At 40.4% G+C, this 24,124-nt stretch overlaps 1 protein-coding gene across 2 annotated transcripts in view; it reads right to left on the reverse strand.

The window, feature by feature from the left end:
* Positions 1 to 22,562, reverse strand: part of PRKD3 (protein kinase D3) — a 58,010-nt gene extending 35,448 nt beyond the window's left edge. The window contains exons 1-3 of one of the 2 annotated variants that reach the window (XM_063124287.1): positions 22,419 to 22,562; positions 21,745 to 21,932; positions 14,602 to 15,634 (exon numbers count right to left, since the gene is read on the reverse strand). In XM_063124287.1, the coding sequence (XP_062980357.1) occupies positions 14,602 to 14,892 (291 nt within the window). In that variant the 5' untranslated portion in view covers positions 14,893 to 15,634; positions 21,745 to 21,932; positions 22,419 to 22,562. The remainder of the gene's footprint in view (positions 1 to 14,601; positions 15,635 to 21,744; positions 21,933 to 22,418) is intronic. The other variant, XM_063124288.1, reaches the window with a different exon arrangement.
* Between the last annotated feature and the right edge of the window lie 1,562 nt (positions 22,563 to 24,124).

Here is a 24,124-nt window from a genome sequence, read left to right on the forward strand (position 1 = left end):
TATCCAGGTATCCACATTCACACCCAGTTGAAAGGAAATTGAGCATCCCCTGATTTTGGGGGAATATATGAAAAATCCCCCACAAAAAGGGACAGTATGTCCATAAGGAAACCATACCTGCCCATAGGGATCCATTGCAAAGTGCTTGCCCATAGCAATCAATAGCACAGATGATTTGGGGAAATCAAGATTTTTTCTAAATAAGGATCTTCATCTCAGGTGAAACACTTCCAAAAATGCACACACACACAAAGAAATCTTGAACAGGGTGAGCACGCAATGCAGCTGCCTTTTATCACATGGAAGGATACCGAGTCAAAGCAAGATACGCACAAACCATCCCTGTGAGGCGGGCACAGAGAAGGACAGGCATCATGCCCCATTAGCACTGGGAGCAAGCATGCCAGAGGCTTGTGGGGTTGAACCACAAAGCCCATCATCTAGTACATCTCCCAGGCACCAGGAGGGTAGAGAGGCAGGCAGAGATGTACGACTATGCCATAGATCTATAGGGAAATAAGTCCCAGCAGATACCCCAACACAACAGCACCCAGGCGGAGGCGGGAAGGCAGGCATGCAGCAGACATTTTTGGGGGCACAACGAAGTGAGCCAAGGATTGTTTCAAAGCCAATAATGCAAACCGTCCCTGTGAGGTGGGAACAGCACAGAGAGATGCCTTTTCTTTTGCATCCCATAACTAGGAGGCTAGGAGGATAAGAGTAAAGCTTTGTGATCCTTGCTTCAGAGTTGATTGACTGCACTGTGATCACAGCCATTAATAACGTTAATAGCAGTACTAATATTAATAGTAATAATAACAACCACAACAATAAGGAGTTGAACCACAATGAAAGCCTGCCTGACTTCACTGAAGAGGGAAAGCCAGGAGAGCTTGGGCTATGGGGTGTATAATAAATGTAATAAATAAATAAATAAACACAGGAGGGGTGGAATTAAAAGCAGCAGTGTTGATGAAACACAACAAGAAGATTTTTTTTTTTTAAAAAAGGCTATGTCTGTCTTTTACCAGTAAGAGGAAGGTGGACGTGCCCAGGGGGAGGGGGAATTATCTAGGTACCAGTCTTTCAGATGCTACCTTACACTTCAACTCATGATAGGCATAGGTAGCTTCCACTGGTTAACCTTTGGAGGGTTCTGATGACCCTCCAAGGACAGGAGTGTGCACTGGGCACATCCACATGCCCTAGGGGACCTCATCCCCTTGCACCACATCTATTCATTTGTTCACCAAGGTTAGGGTGGGTAGCAGTGCTGTGTGTCCTATCTGTTATTTATTTGCTTAGTATATGATTGAAGGTTGTGTTTGTGCATTTGGTGGGGCTACTGTTTCAAAAAACACTGGGAAAAGTCCGTTCAGAGACTAAGAAAGAAAAGTTTCCCAGTATCCCAAGTTACTAAACATCCCGTTTTGTTTATCCACCCCTCCAACTTTGGGATTGGACAATGCTTCATCAGGTGATCACGATTGGGAGTTGACTGCCTCTCAGCGCTTCAAAAAAAGGTACCCCTCCCGCTTTTTTTACCCTATTTTTAAAAAAATTATAGCAAGCAAACCGCAGCATGAAAACTGCTAAAAATAGGCACAAATGACCCCCACCCACGACTAAGCACATTCAGTTTCAAGGAGATAGCTTGAAAAACAAAAAAGTTATATGCTAATCTTTTCCGCAATGCAATCCTATGGGGAAAATATCCAAAACGGCGGGTGTAGCACTCATGTAAAAGTGAATTATTCGCTTTCAGTCGCTTCTCTTCGCCATGCTTCGCTAGCCACCCGATCCGCTTCTCTTCCACCTGTAATGAAGGCGAAGTCCCCCGCTTCGCTATTGCTTCTCCGAACTGAAGAGAAGCGGATCACAGCCCGTCACTGGGGAACAAGAATGGAAGAGAGCTACTACCCTCATATTCGGATTGCAAGGTTTGTACAGCCATTTGTTTGGCCACGGTGGGAAACAGACTACCTGCTGAACTACATAGACCTTTGATTTGATCCTACAGGGCTCTGCTTATATTCTTATTTGGCTCAAGCTACACAGGTATCTATCACTTTGGCCAATATCAGATGAACAAATTACAATAAACTGCCCAGAGAGCTCCGGCTATTGGGCGGTATAGTAATGTAAGAAAGAAAGAAAAAGTCTGCTTAAGTCACTAAGCAGATCCCCTTCTGCCCGCTGTAATAGCTGGCCTCAACTAGTATAGAAAGCTTCCTTATCTTGCAGATATAGGACTGGATCCAGATTTAGTTGTTACTAACTCAAGTCTCAGCCTAGTCAAAGTATGATTAAATCTGGATCCAACCCTTTGGTTATTTATGCACAGGACACACACTCTTCCTGTTACAGGAGCCAGACAACTGAGCTATGCAACAGTTCAACTATGTGACAAAGACCTAGTTCTTACTGTGGTGATAAAATTGTGTCTCAGCTTTACTACTCCAAACAGCAGTCAGGGGTCACATGACTGAATATGGCTTCATACCAAAAAAAACCCCACCAATATATTCCTGCATGTAGAAAACTAGGACTCTCCTCCCTGACATCTAGCTTTCAGTGATCAGGCCATTTTTTGTATGGAGGTGCATTGAATAACATGAGACCTGCCATCTCAAGCAATATAGCCAAGGCACAGGTTTACCACCTCTGTGAGAACTAGGCCAAAGTCATTCTTTGATCTCAGCTCTTCCGCTGAATCTGCATTCTCTGCTTTGTGTATTCCCTCCTATTCAGTAACATTTCTTCCCGCCTTCAGTCTCTGGAATGCATCAGCCAGAGCTCTACTCTTTGTCTTTGTTCACCAGCTGTATTCCCCACTGTAATGGTCCACAGGTGTTTCCTTAGAGCAAGCGGCTGCAGAATCAGCTTTTGACTGGATCTTCAACTGAAGCAGTAGAACTGGTAGCTTTGCTCCTATCTTATACAAGCCCCCAGCAAATTTACATGGGCTTTAGAAGAAAGAAGGTACTAGTTCCAACAACTCCCTTAGTAAGAAATCCACTAATGGAGCTTTATTGCTGACTTAACTACAAAGGGCTACTTTTTAGTTTAAAGTAGGCCTTTCAGCAAGACAATTTACCTTTGTATGCAGAGTGTTAGTATAGCCGAGTGGACCTGAAATGCCCTATTTCAAATCAGACATACATTTCAGGCTTGTTTACACAAACAGGAATACCCAGGATTGTAACAGGCACGGCTGATTCACACTTCATGTATTATAAGCCAAGGTCTAAACTAGAAATCGTTGGCTGTTTCAGCAATACACTATTGCTCTCTCTCGCTCTCTTTCTCTCAGTTCATTTGCAGGTCACTCATGTTTATAGGGAACTCCACATTCTGACTTCAGAATAGCAAAGAATAGCAAACCTGCTATTGCTTACACTGGCAGTGGCCAACATCATCGAAATGGAGATTCTCCCCGCCCCCGCCCCAAGGTGTTTGGATGCAACCATCCCAATGATGTCAATAAACCCACTTACTCAAACTGGAGAGAGCCCATTCCAATACGACTGAGAAACCTAACAGGCAGATACACTACCCATTGTAAAATAGGAGAGCACCCTAAGAATAGCTCTGGAAGACCTTCACAATTACCAATTAGATGGGCATTTGTTTGCATCTTGAATAATGTTTTCGGATGAGCAACAGAGCTGTCTGAAAGAGTTCCCAGCTCCCTTGAACACTGATTTTGAAGCATGCTGGCTGAGGAATGCTGGGAGATATAGGGCTTTTTTCTATCTAAATCTGCATAGGATGGATAAAAATCAATGTTTTTTTAAAAAAAATAAAAAACGGATTTTTTTAATATAAATTGGATTTTTTTTTAATAAAATGCTTTTTGAGGAAAAATCTATCTAAAGATAGTTTTCTATTTAAGATACATTATAGTCCAAAGGTTATTCATCATGAAATAAGGATTAGTTTTTAATTATGTAGCATGAGGCTGTTTAAATTTTTTGGTAAATGAATTCCATTAATCCATTCACAATGTCATGCTCTTCCAGAGGTTTCTGTAAGATTATTTTTCTCCTTCCAATAAAGTACAGCAGAAAAGTTGTCCTATTATACTGGAGATAGTTCACCTCACAATAATTTCATAATTATCTATCTATGATGTATTTATTTATTTATTTATTTATTTAGAATATTTATATAACGCTCCCCATTGAAAAATTTCGGAAATAAAATGAAAATAAAATGAAAATAAAAACAGAATAAAACAGTTAAAACAAAATTTAAAAAGAAGCAAAACAACAACAACACAGAAATCCAAGGCTGCATGTTAAAGAAAGGCTTCTTGGAATAAAGATGTTTTCAGGAGGCGCCGAAAGGAGTACAAGGTCGGAGCCTGCCTAACCTCCAGAGGCAGGGAATTCCACAGGAGGGGCACCATCACGCTGAAGGCTCTTCCCCTGGTGGATTCCAATCGGAGGATGGATCTAGGTGGAACCACCAGGAGCAGGCCCTCGGATGACCTCAGTGACCGGGCAGGTTGGTAAGGGAGAAGGTGCTCTCTCAGGTATCCTGGTCCCAAGACCATTTTTATCTATGATGTGTTTCTAATAGTATAACCAAATCACTTTTTAAACAAATATGTATAACTGTAAAACAACTATGAAAAGTTGCTATTCTAAAAATGAAACCTACATCTGGTTGTAAATGTTACGATTATACCAGCAAGAATGAGTCTTTGGTAACTCTGAGTTGTGTAAAATATAGCGAGGAAGAGTGCACTTTTGGAGGGGGGGGGAGTCAAATGATTAAATTGAGTCTTTCTGAGTAGTGATTTAAATCAAATCCAGCCTGACAGGATTGCACCCTAAATGTAACTTTTTAGTTTACCTTCAGGATAATTACTAAAAATAAATAATCTACAACTTTTCAATCACTGAACTTAGTATAAATCTTGTAGAAAACTAGAATCTGAAATAAATAAAAAGAGCTTGGAATTCCCTGGTGTGGTGCACCAAACAATGATAAATTAAATTATCACAGAAAAAAGGTATGGCCTTGTTTAAAAGCACAACCACACCAAATTTCCAAATATATACAACTGATAGCTCCTCCAGCCGCTTACTGAAGTCTCCATTTTTGCCAATTTTGTTCCATGGCATTATATTAATTTGAAAAACCTATTCTAGGTTAGCTCACTATTTCCTAGAAACATGTTTTTTAAATACAACAATTATTTCTAAATACAGGAAATCATCTTTGAACACCCTTTTTCTGCAGTAAGCCATGCCAAGTTTTCACTGGTGAAACATTAATGAGAATCACACCAAAAGGGAAATTAGTTGTGTCTGAGCTCTTGTGATCTAGTTTAAGTAGACAGTGCTTTATACGTTCGAATATTTAAATACAACACTAGGTAAGATTCTATACATAGTCCATATCATTTCTTCACTTTCATGCAACAGTATGTGTGTGCACAAGTAGATGTGTGTATTATAATGGTTCTAACACTTCATTTACTTTATCAAGAACCAGTGGCTACATAAAATTAATGAACGAAGAGCCAATTTTAGGCAAGTACCATATCCCAAAATGAAGTACCTTGACTTTCAACATGGCAGAAGCAATGCTTAATATTTGATAAAAATATTTTAGGGTTACAAAAAGACATTATAACCTGCAATTATTGTACTTCCTCTAATTTTCTTTTTCCTTCCCAAATATACAAACCTTAACCTATAAGGGAAGAATCCTATTGTGTCAATCCAGTAATTTAATTTTTTGAAATAAGCATAAGGAACCTCTACCATTAGCTGGTGCAACAGGATTCTCAAGGAATCTTGTCATGTCAACTAAGGCAACTGCCATTGTGCTAGAGTTCCCTTATACTAGTGCAACATAATTTGTTAGTAGATTGACATAAGAGCACAATCCTCTGCATGTGTAGACAGAAAAAAGTTCTACATTTCCCACCTTCCCCTGCCAGCTATGCTTCTTCAATAATGGCATGGATTCTAATAAGTATATAAGAATCCATGCCATTACTGTGGAAACTATGGGAAGTTCCACACACATCCCCTTTTGATTCTTTATGATATGTACAAATGTACACAATCTGAGTATTGATGTTGCTGTAGAACCACACTCACCACAGTTTGTTCAAATGCATTATGTTTTCAGGCGGAAACAGTTCTACAAATGGTTTTGACTGATCACAGCAGCTAAAAGAATGAGTCAGTTCGCACTTAACATTAAACCACCATGGATTAATTGACCTATAGGGGCTTTGCAGCACATGTCAACTGCCATTTTGAATATGCAAGTTGCAGCGGGTGCCAAATGTGGTTTGTCGTATCATGTGAGCCTGGGCAGCACTGTTTATGTGAGGCTTAAACAACTCTCTGATAACCCTAGAACAAACCATGTGTCCAACCCATACATTCAAATGCATATTGTGTGTAGCATGAAGCCTCACAGGTTAATTAATCCATGGTGGCTTAGCGTTATATGCAAACTGGTCCAATAAGAGGAACATGTGTTTTCCATTAATAAATATATATTAAAAAATCCCTATGGAAATCAGAACATTGTACTAAAAGTATTTTATGACAATTCACTGCTGCCTAGGATAGCATGGAACTTAAATGCCTAGCTCAGCTTTCAAAAGAACATTATTCTTGCTTAAAATGCAAGTCTCAAGCATAACATTTCTGATAAGCTACACTATGTTTTTTTAATTATTTTCCACCTAAACACTTGCACTACAACTTTTAAAATAAAATTATATAGGACTCTCAATAGGCACAATAAATAGGTTAGCTTCTCAGGATATGCAAAGTCTATACCGTTTCAGCAACATTTCATTTTAACTGCAGTCATCTAGTAATGCTTCATATACATAAAGGAAGCCACAACTCTTGGAAGATTATTTAAGAAAAGAAGGGATTAACATTCATGAGACAAGATGAAGGAGAGATAGGTCAGGTCTGAAATGTATTCTTTGCAGATGGCATAGAATACGTTATGATCAAAACGACAGACAACAATGGAAGGCAACATCGAAGACACAGCTAAAAGGATAGGGAAGTTGTACTCAGACATAAGCAGAAACAGCTCACATAGAAACAACTTTGATGCAGTGAAATAGGTCAAAAAGAGTGATGTCTGTAGAGGGAGAGAAAGCACTTTTAAAAGAACTGAAAAACATTGCTTTTAATAGAAATCTAAGAGGATGAGGCAATCATAAGCTGTTATCATGTGGGTCCCAAAGAATAAGGGACAACGAAAAGTCAATTCTTCTGCTGCCCCATTCTCTGTTGATTTAGGACTTGCAAACTTCTAAGTTATAAAGGACTCTCAACAGGCTCAGTAAATAGGATTAGTTCTCAGGATATGCAAATTCTATACAGTAGACTTGTTTCCACAACAGTACAATGCTCCTAACCCCCAGTGCTCAATGTTGTGTGTTTGTAAAATAGTAAGATGCCAGATCCTTTTGATCTGAGAATAGAACAGTAGCATTTGTAACAAGTCTTGCTGTCTATATCAGTGGTTCCCAAATTGGGTATCCACAAAAGAACTCATGTGCCACACGAAATCGATTAACCTTGTGAACATGAAGTATCCATCTGCAAAGGAGCCTTTCTTTGCAATGTATTTATATGTTTGGCAACTATCTTGACAGTCTGTAACCACCCCCACCACCCTTTCTGCATTACATGTCCATCCACCCTACCACCATTTCCTTTCTGGCCTCTGATGAAACTGACAAAATTGAGGGGAGCTTTATCAGTTTCATCAGTGAATGGATTTTGTTGGGGGTGGGTTTCCTTCGAAGGGGCACCTATATGCCTATCAATGCTGGTGCATACATACATTCCTTTTTAAAGAAAAACACATAACAGTGAAATTAACAAGTCTCCCCATAAACCTTGTCAATTTCACCAGAAACCAGAGGAAGAGGAGAACTTTGATGGAAATGGTAGCACAGCAGATTCCCACAGTCATGGGGAAGCAGCACAGAAGAGGTAACAGAGTCATGCCATGCCAGATAGTGCTGAGCAAAAGGACACTTCCCTACAGGAAGAAAAGGCTAAAATGAACTAAAACTGCATTTTACATAAAATGCATCTGTTCACAGGCAAAACAAAACACATTGGAAAGCTAAAATGAAATTGTCAATCCACCTTCTTGCACTGCCAACTATTTTCAAAACTGATACAAGTGGATTCCAAATTGCATTCCTATTTTTCACACATGTATATCAACAGCAGGAAAGAGACTCAAAAGTGGTCTATGTGAAATTAATCTAGGATTAAAATGAGAGAAAGGGCAAAAACAGTGAAGGCCACATAGCACTGCATCATATTTTAAGAAAAGGGTTACTAGCTGAGAAGACAATGCAATGAGGAATAATTAATGGAAATAGAAAAAAGGTGTATTAGATGCAGGTTAACTTTTGGAGGAAGTCAATTAAGGATAACAGGAAAAGCCAAAAAGTTTCTGTAACAATGCAAGGGATGAAGCTGAATCATCAGGGAGAGGCTGGCTGCAAACCAGAAGAATGCAGAATCAGATGAGTGCTGGCAGTTCAAAGAAATTAGAGCACATAAGATTGGGCAAAAGAAAAGATAATGGAGAATAACACTTTAAGGGATGCCAGAAAAGAGAACATGAACCATTAAAGGAAACAGCGTGGGAGACATTCGTTCGGATAATAGAAGAGTGGAACTGTAATGAAAAATGAAAAGCAAATCTGGGGAAGATGAGTAATAAAGAACAGTAACTTTTAGGGGGGGAATACTTTTGATCTAACTTAATTATGATTACTGATTTAAGTTTCAGAGGGTGGGGTGGAGAATGGCCAGCTTGCAGAGTAAAAAAAAGTCTGTACATACATTTTAAGTTTCTCATCCTGAAATAACGGATTCCTATCAAGAAAAGTAGAATTCCCAATTGTCTATTCTAAAAACATAAGATACTAGAAAATGCTTCACCATGCATGATTAGGTTTAAAGCTAGTAGAGAATACTGGACCACTTTAATTTATTACTATAGTTTTCACCTTTCACAAGTTACCTTGAGGATCAAGGGAATCTGGTCCCAAGAGAGAGCAAAAATAATAGGAAAAAATGGGAAAAAACATGTGAGTATTATAGACAGACAGCTGTACTGGTCACAGACTGAAATGCAGAAGCAAAGGACATGGAAAAAGAATAGCTATTGCTCTTATTGAGGCAACAGTACAAGAGAAGGAGCAGGTTAATTACTCCATGATTTGCCACCATTTCATGCAAACAGACCCATTAACTTATCTCCAGTATAGTTATCAAAATGTCTCCACTTTGGGCTTGCTAAAACAAGAACAGCTTCAATTTGTAGTATTCTATTATTATTATTATTATTATTATTATTATTATTATTTATTTATTTATATAGCACCATCAATGTACATGGTGCTGTACAGATTACACAGTAAATAGCAAGACCCTGCCGCATAGGCTTACAATCTAATAGAGTTGTAGTAAACAATAAGGAGGGAAAGAGAATGCAAACAGGCACAGGGAAGTGTAAACAGGCACTGGGTAGGGTGAAGCTGAACAGTATAGAGTCAGAACAAACTCAATATTTAAAAGCTATAGGGAACAGAAAAGTTTTTAGCTGAGTTTTAAAAGCTGTGATTGAGTTTGTAGTTCTCAAGTGTTCTGGAAGAGCGTTCCAGGCGTAAGGGGCAGCAGAAGAAAAAGGACGAAGCCGAGTAAGGGAAGTAGAGGTCCTTGGGCAGGCGAGAAGCATGGCATCAGAGGAGTGGAGAGCACGAGCGGGGCAATAGTGTGAGATGAGAGAGGAGAGATAGGCAGGAGCTAGACCGTGAAAAGCTTTGAAGGTCAACAGGAGAAGTTTATATTGGATTCTGGAGTGAATTGGAAGCCAATGAAGAGATTTCAGAAGTGGAGTGACATGGTCAGAGCGGCGGGCCAAGAAGATGTACTGTACCCAAACACCTCAAAAACATATTACAGTACTAATGAGTAGATAGTTTACTTCACTCCTGAAGAGAGCAGGGCCTGCAAAAGTACTTTCAGTCAACAGAGTTCAAGTTAATTGAAACATTATAAAAGCAAATCATAAGTTTGTCATTTTGAGTGACATCTTACAAAAAATGCTTGTTTATACAAGACACACTGTTTGTAATTTTCCCTCATGTACCTTAAAATAGCCAGTGCCACGCATGGGTAACATACCTTGTCCATGTTTGAACTACTACCCTGCAATAAACAAATATGTAGATGAGGATCGTTTTCTGATTTTTTTCCCTCAATGCTGCTTTAAGAACTTTTATTTTAATGCAATGTCATTCAGGCACAGTATTATTATTATTATTATTATTTATTTATTTATTTATTTATATAGCACCATCAATGTATATTGATGGTGCTATATAAAGTACTACTTTTGCAATTATTTCTGTACATTGAGTAGAAAAATCTGAATTACGAAGATGCATGTCTTTTCTTTTCTGGGTATTTTTTTAAATTAAGTAGAAAAAGCCATGTCTTTTAAAAACTCTCTTAAAAGGAGTCTTCATGCAGGTCTGCAAATTCCTGCAGACTTGCCTTTCATGAAAAGTTAACTTTTTTTCAACCTAACCCTTTTCACATATTTTTCTCTACAAGTATAAATTCCAAAGACATCCACGATGAAGGAAAATGTTGCATTAGAACTCATTCGCCTGATCTCTTTTGGAATACTATCCATTCCAAAACCAGTACTACTACATAATTATGTAGGTTACACAGCTAATGAAATAGCCAAATAAGAAATTAAACTCACTCAAGAACAGGTGACCCCCAAAGTTAACAATCTAAAATTATGAACTTTAAAAGACCATCTTTCAACTTAACTTTTTTTTTTACAATATCCCCAGAAAAACCTTTTAAGATGCTTATAAAAAGGAAGACTGAAAGCATAAAGTGCTACCAGAACTGATTAGAAAGAAGAGTCCATAGCTCTCTTCCCCCATTATCCATATGAAGGGCATTCATAGATAGGACAAGTGTAACCACTAATATCTGAACAATAATTCCTACATGTGAGGCGCTACTTATACTTATGGGTTCTTCTTCAGGCATCTAGCTAGACCACATGTCAGAGGTAGGAGAAGCAGTGGCATGGCGCCAATCTTGTGTGGAACTGCCCTCTATGCAAGTAATACATGAAGAGTGATAGTGTAATCTGGTAGACAGATTCTACTTGGATCAGTGACCTTGGCTGAGTCTCTAACCAGCTATGGAACTCACTGGGTTACCTTAGACCAATCACACACTCTTGAATATAGAGAGGTTAGCATCCTTTTTTGGCCCTAACTTGCTATAAAGTTGACAAAGCAATCAGTTCTACAGAGAAAAACTCTGCCTCCTGTGGAATGGCACAGATAGGAGATCCTTTAATATTATAGAATTCAAACAGGATTGCTACCAGCTCCTAATAGGCAGAGAAGTGCTTTCATGCTGGACAACATTTACAGTATATAATAGTTATACATGCCTACAATCTCAGTTTAGATCTCTTTGCTAAGACTTATAGATATGTCTAACCAACCTGGCTGAGGATCAGATTCACTTACAAGACACGCCTGACCTCTTGGAGTTATACTGCCACCTGTGCACCAGCTGCAGGAGTACTTATGAAAAAGAAATCCGCTATAAGTAAGCACCCCTCCTCCCCATTTCCTGATCAGAAGTCTGGTGCCTGCACAGGACATGTGTTCACTCTGCAGCTGCTGCTGGCATAATTAGAGCATTCGATCACATACAGCTGTACTAAAGCCAACTGGAGAGGACAAGACCAGAATCTGAAGTTCTAGTGATTTTACAGTACAATTGGCTCCCTATACAATATGCTTCTGAACTTTAGCTGTGTGCTCATTCAAGTGGAGATTGCCAAGAACAGACAGGAAGACACACACTTAAAAGGCTAAACCAAGGGGGAAAAGGTGTGACAAATGTGAAGTCAAGAAAATCAGGAAGTAGATAAAGTGTTAGAACACATCTCTCTCTCACACACACACACGAAATGAATTCAAAAGAGAAAGCATGAATCATTAACTTGAAATACAAATGCTAAGGTTTCTCCCTAACAAAATTAAGCATGTTGTCCAACTATGGAAGTGAACTACACAAATGGTTATGCAAGCTGCCAAACTGACAAAATAGAAACAATAATCTGTCAGAGGTGTGATTTGCCAGGAAAAAATATATCAAAAGAATTATATTTCTTAAAATCCAGTGTCACTTGAAACCCACTTAAAATCCATGAATATGAGATGACTGAATGCCAGATTTAACAAGACTACACACAAAGGAAACAATTTAGAAAGGCATAAAACTAGAAAATTAAAACAACTTGTCAGTGCACTATTTCAATTCATTTCTCATGTTGCCTCACTACATTTTGAAAAGCTGGGTCTGATCATTTTTGACCATGGAAGAAAGTATTGGATTTACTTATCTTGAGATCACTTCTTGAGAATTCAACTCAAATCCTTCCACCAACTACTCAGACCCATATCCATGTACATTGGATCCTTTTCACAGGGCATGCTGGATTTTTGGTGAGCCCACTATATACTCTGTAATAAGCAACCAAACTCACCAGTAACAGAAAGAAAGACCAAGCCTTTCAATGCCAATATGTAATGGAACAAAAGCACAAGAGTCTTATCAGTGCCAGCATCAACAGTAGGCATGGTAAGGCACCTGCAAAGGACACACACTCCAGCAGTGGCCCACTGAAAAGGAGCCCCTGAATTTGCTCTCCTCTTCCTCATTCCAACCTGCCTGTTCACCACCTTCTCACTCTGACCCAGACAATGGTGGCAGTGAGAAAGAGCAGTAAATGCCACTGCCTTCTTGCTCCCTCAATCGCTACCTGTCAAGCAAGCAAGTGGAAGCAATGATGAGAAAAGGGTTGAGGAAGAGTAATAGCCATTGGTGACAATGGTGTTGAGTAGATAGACACACTGACCTGGTTCGCATGACACAACAGCCCACCGTGGATTTACCCATGGGGGATGTTGTGTTATACCAGGTGCCATTTTTGTATGGCGCCCATGGGCACCTGACTTACCATGATACAAACCCTGGTAGCAGGGGTTGTTTGTGAGTTAGGCAAACCTCAAATATCCCATGGCTTGTTTTAGGGTTATTTGAGTGTTGTCTAAACCTCAAACAACCCCTTACGCCTAGGTTTGCATGGCACAAAAGCCTGGCAGCATGCAAAAATGGCAGACACTGGCACCCAGCACAACACAACCAGGCTACTGAGGGAGGAGGACAATTGAGGATGCCTTGCCCAAGGGCCCTCAAAAATCTGGAGAGAGCACTGAGTGTTATGATCTATTTTCATTCCCCATTCCTATGGAATTGCCATGCCTGATAATCTCTTACCCAGCAAAGTAATGTAATTCAGATATGAGAGTAGCAAGTTCAGATGTGGAAAACTCGCAAATACTCATTTGGCTATGAACTTTCCTCTGTAGCCTTAGGCAAGTCACCACCAACCTCTCGAGCTGAAGTGCCCCCCTAAGATTTTACCCAGGTTGACAGTGGACCTTGGTATTATGGACCCCTTTTCCGCTCCCTTCTCCATAGGGAGAATACAGGACCTCCTGATTCAAAGATTCACTTCTCCCCATAGTAACTGGAGAAGGGATGACCAAAAGAGTACCTCTCTTCTAATCTCTCTGCAGGTACAACTGAGGTAGAGGTGTGGGGGGATAGGTATCCAAAATGTGAACAGACCTTCTCTGTCAACGAGGCCTGCTGTGGTGCTAACACATGACTCTGAGGCCTTTGGAAAGTAGAAGATACAAATATAATAAATGTTTCTAAACAAGATCATACCATGCATGTACTGGACAGTGTAAAAATTTGCCAGTAACATTCAAAGATGTAATCATACTAAAATGCTGAAAGAGCCAAGAATGTCAGTAGTTCCTCTGGATAAATGGTAATACTACAATCAATTCAATAAGTAATTCCGTTGAGCACTATATTCTCGATTCAGAGCAATACTTAAGCTGAAATCCTGTAAGTAAGCTCCAATGAACTCAATGAGACTTTCTTCTCAGTAGATATGTATAAGATTGCACTGTTGACTCACATTTGGACATTTCTTGTTTACTCAGGCCCTATTCAGGCATTTGCTTCAGGGTTTAATAAATAGATGAAGAGGGGAAGAAGAAAGAGGAAAAAAGAGGGAAAGAGCAAGGTTGAGCACGCTAACTCCATGGTTCCCCCTCCCACTTCACTATTCTCATCACCCTCTACATGCTTGGGGTGAATTTCCACAGCAAAGATGCTTCCCATGCAATTTAGAACTCTTGATTTTCCAGGATAGTAAATCTTGGGAGAGTCTACATCGATACAAAAGGCTTCCTGATGCAGAGGGTCACCAAAAACATGTCGAGGGTGATGAGGGTAGTATCCGAGGGAAGATGGAGCTAGCATGCTTATTCTCACTCCTCCCCACCCCGTGTGGTCATTAAGCACTGAAGCAAATGCCTGAATAGGATGTTAGATGATAGTAATAAGACAATTAAAATCAGTAACATTCTGTGTTGTACTGTACCTTTTGATAAACTACAGAGCACACTAGGTCTTTGACAACAGAAAGGGAGATATCTTGAGCCTCAATTGTAACAGTCTCGCGAGTGAGACCAATCTGCAGTAGGAAGGAGATTCCATGCACAGAGCCCCTGGAGTTGGTGAGACTTTGTGTGCTGAAGCTGCCATTGGACAGCCGGCCTGAGAGCCCAGACTGAGGACTTGAAGATAAAGAAGGGGTAGGTGGAGCGGCAGCATGGGACACAGATGGGGAAAACTTCTGTAAGGATGGAGGAGAAGATTCGTTTGATGACATCTGAGTTGATTTAAATCTGTCAAAAACTGTCCAACTGTCAATAAATGTGTTTTTTCCTCCTTTACCTTGCAATGTTGCAAGTGTAATTTCACGTTTCCCTTTTATAGTTCAAGAAAATGTCCTCCTATATAAGTCATCTTCATTTTCTTTTTCATTTTGTGCATGATGATGTTTAAGATTATTTTGGCCAGAAGTTATTTTAATGAAAGGTCCTCTTTGCACAGCTTCACATCAGCTGATCAAAAATGCTTTGCCTTTAGCACCACATCCAGATGTTGGGAGAGGCTTACATCATTATGAAATTGTTCTCTTCAGAAACAGAAATAGACATTGTTTTTTCACACAAGCTCTTCATTTCACTACTTTTGAGACAACTTTAGACTTTGGGGGGAGGACAGTGGCAGACGTATCAAACGCCAAACTTAGATGTATTGCACTGAAAAATTCAAAAACATGCATGCAGTTATAATTTATGCCAATATGCTTGTCAGTTTTTTTAAAAAATGGATAATGTCCTGGATCACAAATTCTGTCTTGGATGAATCTATTCCGTTTCTAGAAGTTCTTGTTGCATTTAACAGAGATGAGAAAATAAGGTTACCGTCAATGATCAGGTTTTCATCTTTGGAAGATATTCATCTTACGAAAGGAAGGAACAAAATTTCGACAAATAAAAGTACAGTGAACAGAAGCGCTGGATTCACAGTGGTAGTCTGCAGCATTTTGAACTGTAATGTACTGCCTAGTGGAAGAAAAAATACATTATTTCACATATACTACGAAAGTTACATAACACCATAATCAGTCTAGTAAAAGCAGAAATGATACCGTACTCACAAATCCACATGCTACAATCTGTTTCTGCTGTTATTTTATTAGATAAAAGAAACTTCACTTTATTCTTGTATCCATAGCTTGGTGATACCTTTTTATTCTCCCAGCATTTTAACAGTCTATAAATAAATTTTAACTTGGTGTTTTAAATTTGTCATTTTGCATTGCTGCTGTTTTTATCTGGTTGCGCTTTTATATTGTATTTCATATTATGGTTTTATACTGTTGTTTTATACTTTGAATGTTTTTAATTTTTGTGAACCGCCCAGAGAGCTCCGGCTATTGGGCGGTATAGAAATGTAATAAATAAATAAATAGTATGATGAAGTTCCCCAGTTCAACCTGTGGCTTCTCCATTTAAGATCAGGTACCAGGTGATGTGAAAGACCTCTGGCTAAGACCTTGGAGAGCTACTACCACTCAGAGTAAGTAGACATTTCTGGGCTAGAAGGACAAGTACTCTGACCTACTATAAAGCAGCTTCCTACGTATATGATGCTTATGGTTCCTTGACAAAAAAATGATATCTGACACAATGATTACAGAACTTGTCTAAAAAGATATTGCAGGTATGAAGAGACCCTAAAAATAGTTCTGTTCAAAAAGACATAACATTAGGAGACAATTCTACCATGTAGGCACTTGTCCAGAATACAGAGATGCAAAGTAGGTAAATGTTAGACAGAAACATTACACTGAAAATAATAAATCCTCCAGACATAACATTGAGGGCTGGGTCCAGATATGCTCTTACTTAGAACAGATCCATTTAAATCAATGGGTCTTAAGTTAAGCATGACTAAGTGATGTCCCATTGATTTCACTGGGTATGAGGTATGAATAATTCTGGATCCAACTCAAGAGTCTTTAAAAACTGCAATATGTTGGCATTTTTTATACTATACGGGGCACCCACAAAAATTTCCCCACAAGAAAACCAACTATCCAACTTTTTGTTTAAATATATTCCCTCCAAAGTATTCATACAGTAAAATAGTTTTGTTTTCATTTGTAAAAGTTATATCTATTCTTCTAAACCAGCCTTCCCCAACTTGGTGTTCTACAATGTTTTAGACTATAACAGCCTTCAGCTTCAACCAGCGTGGCCAATGGTCAGGAATGCTGGGAGTAGTAGTCCAAAATATCTGGAAAGCACCATGTTGGAGATGGCTGTTCTAAAATAATGTCCATTTGAGTGCCGAAATCTTTATTCAACAATCCTGATATTTTACATTAGCATTTCTTGATCGTTTTGTTAAGAGTATGTATGCGTGCGAGTTTCTCATGCTTCCAGCCCAGTGTTTTTACATGATCAGGAAGCAGCTTCAATGAAGAAAATAGAATTTAGCTCTTCCCCACAATAACTACCCAGCACATGATCTCTCCCCTATACATATACACACACTCACACACCCCTCCCTTCTGCCTTGTAGATGCAAAGGGAATGAAGATGGTGAACATGGATGCCATGTATTAATACGTGCCCACAATGGAATTCTGTCTTTGTTTAGAAAACACTCATCATTCCCACAACTCCTCTATATTCGACTTCTTGTGTCACATTCCCCACATTCCCTCTATTGCAATTTTGGTTAACCTATGATTGAATTCCCCTCAAAAACTAACAATGATGGGTCCAAAGTATATTTTAGACATTACTGCTTCATACTATTTCAGTGTTCGTGCAACACATTGCCTTCTAATACAATGAACCACTTTGCACATAACAGCAAATTGTGGGCTAATCAATCCATGATTTGTCATGAGTAAGCAGCAAAGAGCAAGAGTACTAGTTCCAGTGCGCTCACTTCCACTTTCTGTAAAATACCTACAATTGGCCTTTTTGTACGTTATGAGCATGATGCCCGAATATGGAACACTGTGTTGTTCAGTAGCTAAACAAATCCATACTGAATCTGGTAACAAACCACAAGTTAACCACTGGTTTCTTTAGCTCCTAAACAACCCAGTGCTCAGACTTCATATTTCACACTCAAAACCTACGAATGGGCCAATCTAGGTTGTTTACGGAAAGTGGAAGTGAGGACTGTGCCACAAGCAATGTGCTCACTTACACTTGTGTGATTTGTCATAAGTGCAAATGTATCCTTTTGCAATTATTTTAGCTTTGATTTTTCAGAGCTCTTTGGTCATTTCTTTTTCCAAAATAGTAATATTGCCTAAAATCAGCATCTTTTTAAAGAAGTGCCAAGTGTCATTTCTGCCCAACATATCAACATGTATTTTCATTAGCAGCAATTTGGTATTTTAACTGAAATTCAAAAGTGGTTGAGTTTTAACTTATAGAAGAAACAGGCAAATGTGTATTTCACAACAGAAGTCAAAAGTAATTGTTCATATAACAAAGCCAATTCTAGTTATTGACTTGGGAGTCCTATCTCAAATTTACATTTCAAAAACTGCACAGTGAGTCCAATCTTCTGAGAAGAGACATGATGTAATGGGATTTGAGAACAGCCCACATTATTCAACATCAAGCTGCGGAGACAGCAAAAATGCATGGGGTGAGATCCACACATCCCGTATACAAGCAGGAAATACTTCCATTTGCAATGAGAGAGGGGTAAAAAAATATTTCCAATGGGAGCTCCTCATAACTTATGCATTGCTGTTCCTGTGGCCCCTAACTTTGGAAGAGGTTTTTTGTGGGGGATGAAGGGGATGCCACTCAGAAACATGGAGCTTTTAAAGGCCTCCATGTGCAAGTGGAACAGCTACTCACACTGGTCTTCATCCTAGCCATCATTTACCTTCCTACTAGCTCAGTGCAAACTTGTACACACTTATCAGTGACTAAGTCCCATTGAATTCAATGGGACTTACTTCTGGAGTGGACATCTATAGGACTGTGCTATAAGATAATTAAATAGTTTTGAGACTATTTAATAACACCTAATTTTGAGTGTGAGTGTAAACAGAAATTCATTTGGGGTGAGAGAGAAGGTACATACTGCACTGTAAACAAACGACAATGCAATATGTACCTTCTCTCACCCCAAATGAATTTCTGTTAACACTACACTCAGTCTCAAAACTAGGTACCTTTTTCAGATAAAGCCGTTCCTTCTAGACACAAAAGAAAATCAGGCTCATACTGCTTTTTCAAGATATTTGGCATAGCAGTATACTCTCAGGAATAGCATCACTGTCTTGAACAGTAAAAGAATGCTGGAAGGACAAGATATATCAAGTGCAAACTGCTGATTCAACGGTTGCCTCTTATTTACAGTGGGCTCGATCTAGACTTTGTCAATGTTAGAGAAGTCCCATTCAAATCCATGGAACTTAGGTTAAGCATGGCTAATTTCATTGGGTCTACTCTAAATATTACTAAGTCTAGATTCAAGCCAATATTAAAACATGATTCTCTTTAGTGGAATAAGTGCTAAAGTTACATAACTTTAACATGAATAGAACCAAAGACAAGATAGCAAATTCAGATTTTCACAAACTGATATAAATCATTAAATTTTCAAGGCTTCTATAGTAGGAAACATTTCCTCAACAACAATAAAACTACAAAAAGTAGTTGCTAAAGAAACCAATTTTTGCAAATTCAGAGGTAAAGGACAAAATCAGAAATATCAATATGTTTCATATTCCCTGCAATAACCACAACGTACTGTTAATCTTTACTAAAACAACAACAACAACATAGAACTGGAATGTAACAAACACTCTTATAACCTGGCCAGTTAAGAATGGATAAGGAAAGAGACTACTTGTTCATAACAGAGAAACATGCTTTGAGAAAAGGCAATTTGAACTGAACAAATAGCAGGGAGCCAGCAGGAGGGGAGGAAACTGCATTAACCTAGGTGAGAGAGGATCAGGTAGTAAATGCAAAGAAAAGTAGAATGCATCTTGTTACGAATTTAGCAGCGAGAGCACTGCTGGTATTATTGCTATTAGTGCTACTTCTCATAGGCAAGGCTGCATCTATGTGTTCCAATTTGAGATCCAAATGAACAAAGAAAGCAACTATTCCAGAATGGCTCATGCTTTTCCACAAAACTAGCTGCTCTAGTTTGAATAACTTGATGATTTTTGCCTCAGTTAACTTTGGAAAAGCAACTCCAAGTATAAAGGCCAAAATAAAAAGTGCATGAATCTAAGCAAGAAAAGATAAGCAAGTCTGGCCAAGAGAAATTGCTAGAAATCAGGTCACGCTGCAGAGCTTGCCTGAATCTTCCCAAAATTTACTCTCTCATCTAATGAATTTCACTACCACTCTAAACCTTGTACAAACTATCTAAATTCCCTGTGTTTGGAGTGTGAAAAGAAGAACCACACTGGTCAGACCATTGCTTCCATTTAGAAATGGCTCTCTTCCACTTTCTAAATTACAATAGCCTACAAACTGACTCATCCAGGACTAAAAGGCATTATTAACTTGTGAAATTCCATTTTGTAGCCATTTTTAGTACCTTCCTCAAAAAATCACTGATTCTAAAAGCTGAATTTCAAATAATCAGTTTCTAAATCAGAAGCTGTCAAAGCCCTTATGTAATCGGGCTTTGGAACCAATTCAAATCCTTATCTATTTCACTACCTTGCCAGTTAAGCATTTTGCCCAGCTTCTGCTGTTTTGCCTAGACCAATTTCAAGAATCACAAGCAGGCTTCCACATGTTCACTTTCCATGCTCATGCCCTCATGAACATGGCAAGCCCCAAACATCCTCCCACTCTTGGAGCAGAGAGGTGGGAGAACTAATATAATCCTTGTAGTTGCATGCTAATCCCTTTCCCAGCTCCAAGGTGGGAAAGAAGGTTGGTGGCTGTTTGGCTTCTGAAGTGCCTCAGCTGCACAGCGGCTAAAGTGACAAGCTCGATGCCACCTTCTTTGCAGGGAAGGGAGGCTTCCATGCCACTGTAGGGCCAAGGCACCCAGAACAGGAAAGAATGGCAAGGAACTCCTTCAGCCATACAGAAGCTAATTCAGCAAGGAAGGGGCAGTTCCTGGCAATCACCAGCCATGAGGCTTTCAAAGCGTTTGCAAGTTTTTCCTAATGTTCAGACTAATGCTTGGTTCACAAAACATCCTTACCACACCACCAATTTAGTGCTGCAGCCCACCATCAGCTGTAGGGGAAGACATTACTCAGTAAAGAGGTGCCCAATTGACAAGGCAACTGTGCAGCTCAATAGAGTACATGTGTATCTGGAAGGAAACTGGAATTCAGTGGAACTCACTTTCTAGTAAGCATGCCAAAGATCGCAGCCTTAGCCTTGCGGAACTACCTGAAACACTGACAGCCTCCTGTACTCTGTGGAGTCTAATACACTGCAGCCTAATCACAGCTGCAACCTATTCAAAAGGGAACATGCTTAATAAAATGCTGTGCATATGTTGAACTTCAAATCAAAGATTAGAAATAAAGATTACAATAACTTCAACTACAACTATATAAATAATAATAATAATAATAATAATAACAACAACAACTTTGTGAACCGCCCAGATTGCTTCGGCTATTGGGCGGTATAAAAATGTAATAAATAAATAAATAAACACCTGCAAGTGACTAGCTGAGAAATAAAGTTGAGGGGGGGGAGGGCAGCTTGCAATGCACCACTACCCTTTTCACTAGACTACATCACTGCCACCTATTAGCCTCTGGTAAAGCCACACTATCAGCAATCACCATAGGGAACAGCATAATCCTCATGTGGTTTGGGGTGTCAAACAAAATGGGAAACTTTCCACCTAAACTGACTCAGTTTATTCTCCATTCACACCTCTATTACTCCCCAATCATACATTACCACAGCCTTGAGCCTAGCAAAACACCCCTGTCTTATTATGAGATTACCATCAGATCACCAACTTGCTTCATTAAGCAGACTCTTAATTACACTCTTCCCACTAAAGATTAAGCTTGCCATTCAACAAGTCACTTACACTCCTTGAGCTATTGTACTACCACTGAAATCAGTAACGCACTTGATAAAAAAAGCTTAAGCGATGCGTGGATCACAACGAAAGCATCCAGCACCTTTAGAAATGATCGAGGCCTTGGCTTCTGGACTTCATTCTCTTGCGGCCCAACAGGTTGCCAGGCTGAGAAGTTGTGGCCGGGGGAAGGGGTGCGTTTTCCCAGGGCCAGTCTGTTGAACACACGTTGCAACTTTTGGGTCAAAAGGCTGTTTGAAGGACAGGTTCGGGATCAGAAAGTCCTTTTTCCTGCATTGGGGGGGGGCAAGGAAAAAGAGAAGAACACAGGGCTCATTTCCCTTCTGGGGTTCCGACTGGCCAGGGCGAGTAGACATTTACTCGGGAAGGGGGAGTTGGTTTCAAGCACCAGGAGATGAAGCGGTAAACTCTGCCTGGAAGCATCCCTCACAGCTGGGGGGTGGGGGGGAGAGCAGGGATGATGTGGCCTCAGAGAGTCGCTCCCCCGCCCGCCCCTCCACATTTGGGCGCCCCGGCCTCCCCTTCCTTAACCCCATCTGGAACGGGGGGCAGCCCCCGTCCCGGCGCGGGAGGAGGGGCACACTTCGGACTCACCTCGCGCCCGCGCCTGCTGCTGGGGCTTCGTTTCTCCCCTCCCCCGGTATCCCGGGAAGGGCGGCGTTGCCGCCTCCTGTGGGACTGAAGGAACTTCTCCCCGTCGCCCCGAGCTGCCGTTTCACCTCACCTCCCCCACCTCCAGGACGCCCCGCCACTCACTTAAGGCTCCGAGCAACTCCGTCTCCTCCCGGGACTGGGCGGTTTCACACGCATCTCATTATCGCCGCTCCCACTTCGAGCACACACAGATACACACACTAAGAGAAGCCTCAGCCGCCCGAGATGGGACAGGAGGGCCGCGAAGGATGCCGGGAAGTGAAGTTTTTCCTCCCCCTCCTTCTTCCCCAGACGAACGGCTGCAAGAACTACAGCAACCGGCAAGCCTGTGCGGGAGCGAGGCGGAGAAGTTGGGATGGCGCAGGCGCCACGGCGCGGGACAAGAGTTTCCGTTACTTCTAGTGCCTGTGGCGGTTGGTCTTCTGAACCGCTAGCGCGAGGGAGCCCGCGGGAGGGGGGAGCGGGAGAGACAGAGAAAAAGAGGGCCGGGAGAGAAAAGCGCTGTAGCAAGAATGAGATAATAAAGGGGTAGGAGATGCAATAGTCAAAGGGAGAAATAGGGATTTACTACTTTTTCTTTCTCTTTTTACGAAGCAGCGCGGATGGAGAAGTAAAATATTGGACTGGAAAGCCCTCGCAGAGACTTAATTTGTCTAACATTTTCATGAGGGGTTTATTGTTAAGCGATCATCACATCTTGGTCGTTTGGCAAAAGCTCTTTACTGCGCCGCCCAAGAAGTCAGGTTATTTGACAAGCTGTGTGGCTGCTTGGGATCTGCAGCTCCGCTAGTTCATGGCCCAAATTCCAATTGCATTTGATCATCACCTTCTCTTCCGATCCTAGTAGAGACCGAACGCCTTGGCTCTCATTGTCTTCTGCTTTGAAGACAATCCAACTGCGTTTGCCAATCAGCACTCTCCAAAGGTTGTTGCACCGTCTCCCTTTTTAAATAAATTAATAACACAATCTCACTTCAGATTTTATGCATATTTCCACTGTAGGGCCATCCACATTATTATCCCAGTCAATTGAGAATTTGTATTGCTTTCTAGCTTTACATACTCTTTCCTCTACATTGTTCCCAATAAACTGTAAAGTTGCACCTTGTCCTGCATTTCATTATTCAAAAACAACTAATTTTTCAATTATACTTGCCTGTTTATTTCTTCCTATTCATTTAACAATATTCATGAATTGCTTACATTAAAGGAATTTCTAAGCGATGTACAAAAACAAGTCTTGATAAGAGTATAAGGTTATCTTCCTGGGAATGTTGTTGGGAAAGGTATGTTTTCAGTAGGTCCCAAAAGCCCAGAAAGGTTGAGTGCCTGCATAACTTGTAGTGGAACTCTTTTTATGGCCACAGTAAGGAAGGCTCCTGCTACAAACTCCATACTCCAAGTCCAGGGCTGTTAGGCACAGTAAGGCAGCCACCTCAGGCAGCAGATGCTAGGAGATGTGGAGTAGCAGCAAGGTATTGGAGGAAAGAACTGTGTGTGCCACATGACCTTCCCTGCGTCTCCTAATCCAGAGAGGTGGGCAACTTGTGGCCCTCCAGGTTTTTGGCCTACAACTTCCAGCATAGCTAATAGCAAGTTCCTTATCCCTGGCCTAAGCTAACCGGCTGCCCTCAGCTGTGGTGGAGGATGTTGTCCTGTTGTTAGTATTGAAATAAGATTCAACTGCCAATATCTTGGCCTTTAGTTCTCTTTTGTAAACCGCCCAGAGAGCTTCGGCTATTGGGCGGTATAAAAACATAATAAATAAATAGTTCAGGCCTCAAAAAGCCTTGGGTGGCCCTGACTCT

This window comes from Elgaria multicarinata, chromosome 4 (assembly GCF_023053635.1).
Source record: "Elgaria multicarinata webbii isolate HBS135686 ecotype San Diego chromosome 4, rElgMul1.1.pri, whole genome shotgun sequence".
Classification (NCBI taxonomy): Eukaryota; Metazoa; Chordata; class Lepidosauria; order Squamata; family Anguidae; genus Elgaria; species Elgaria multicarinata.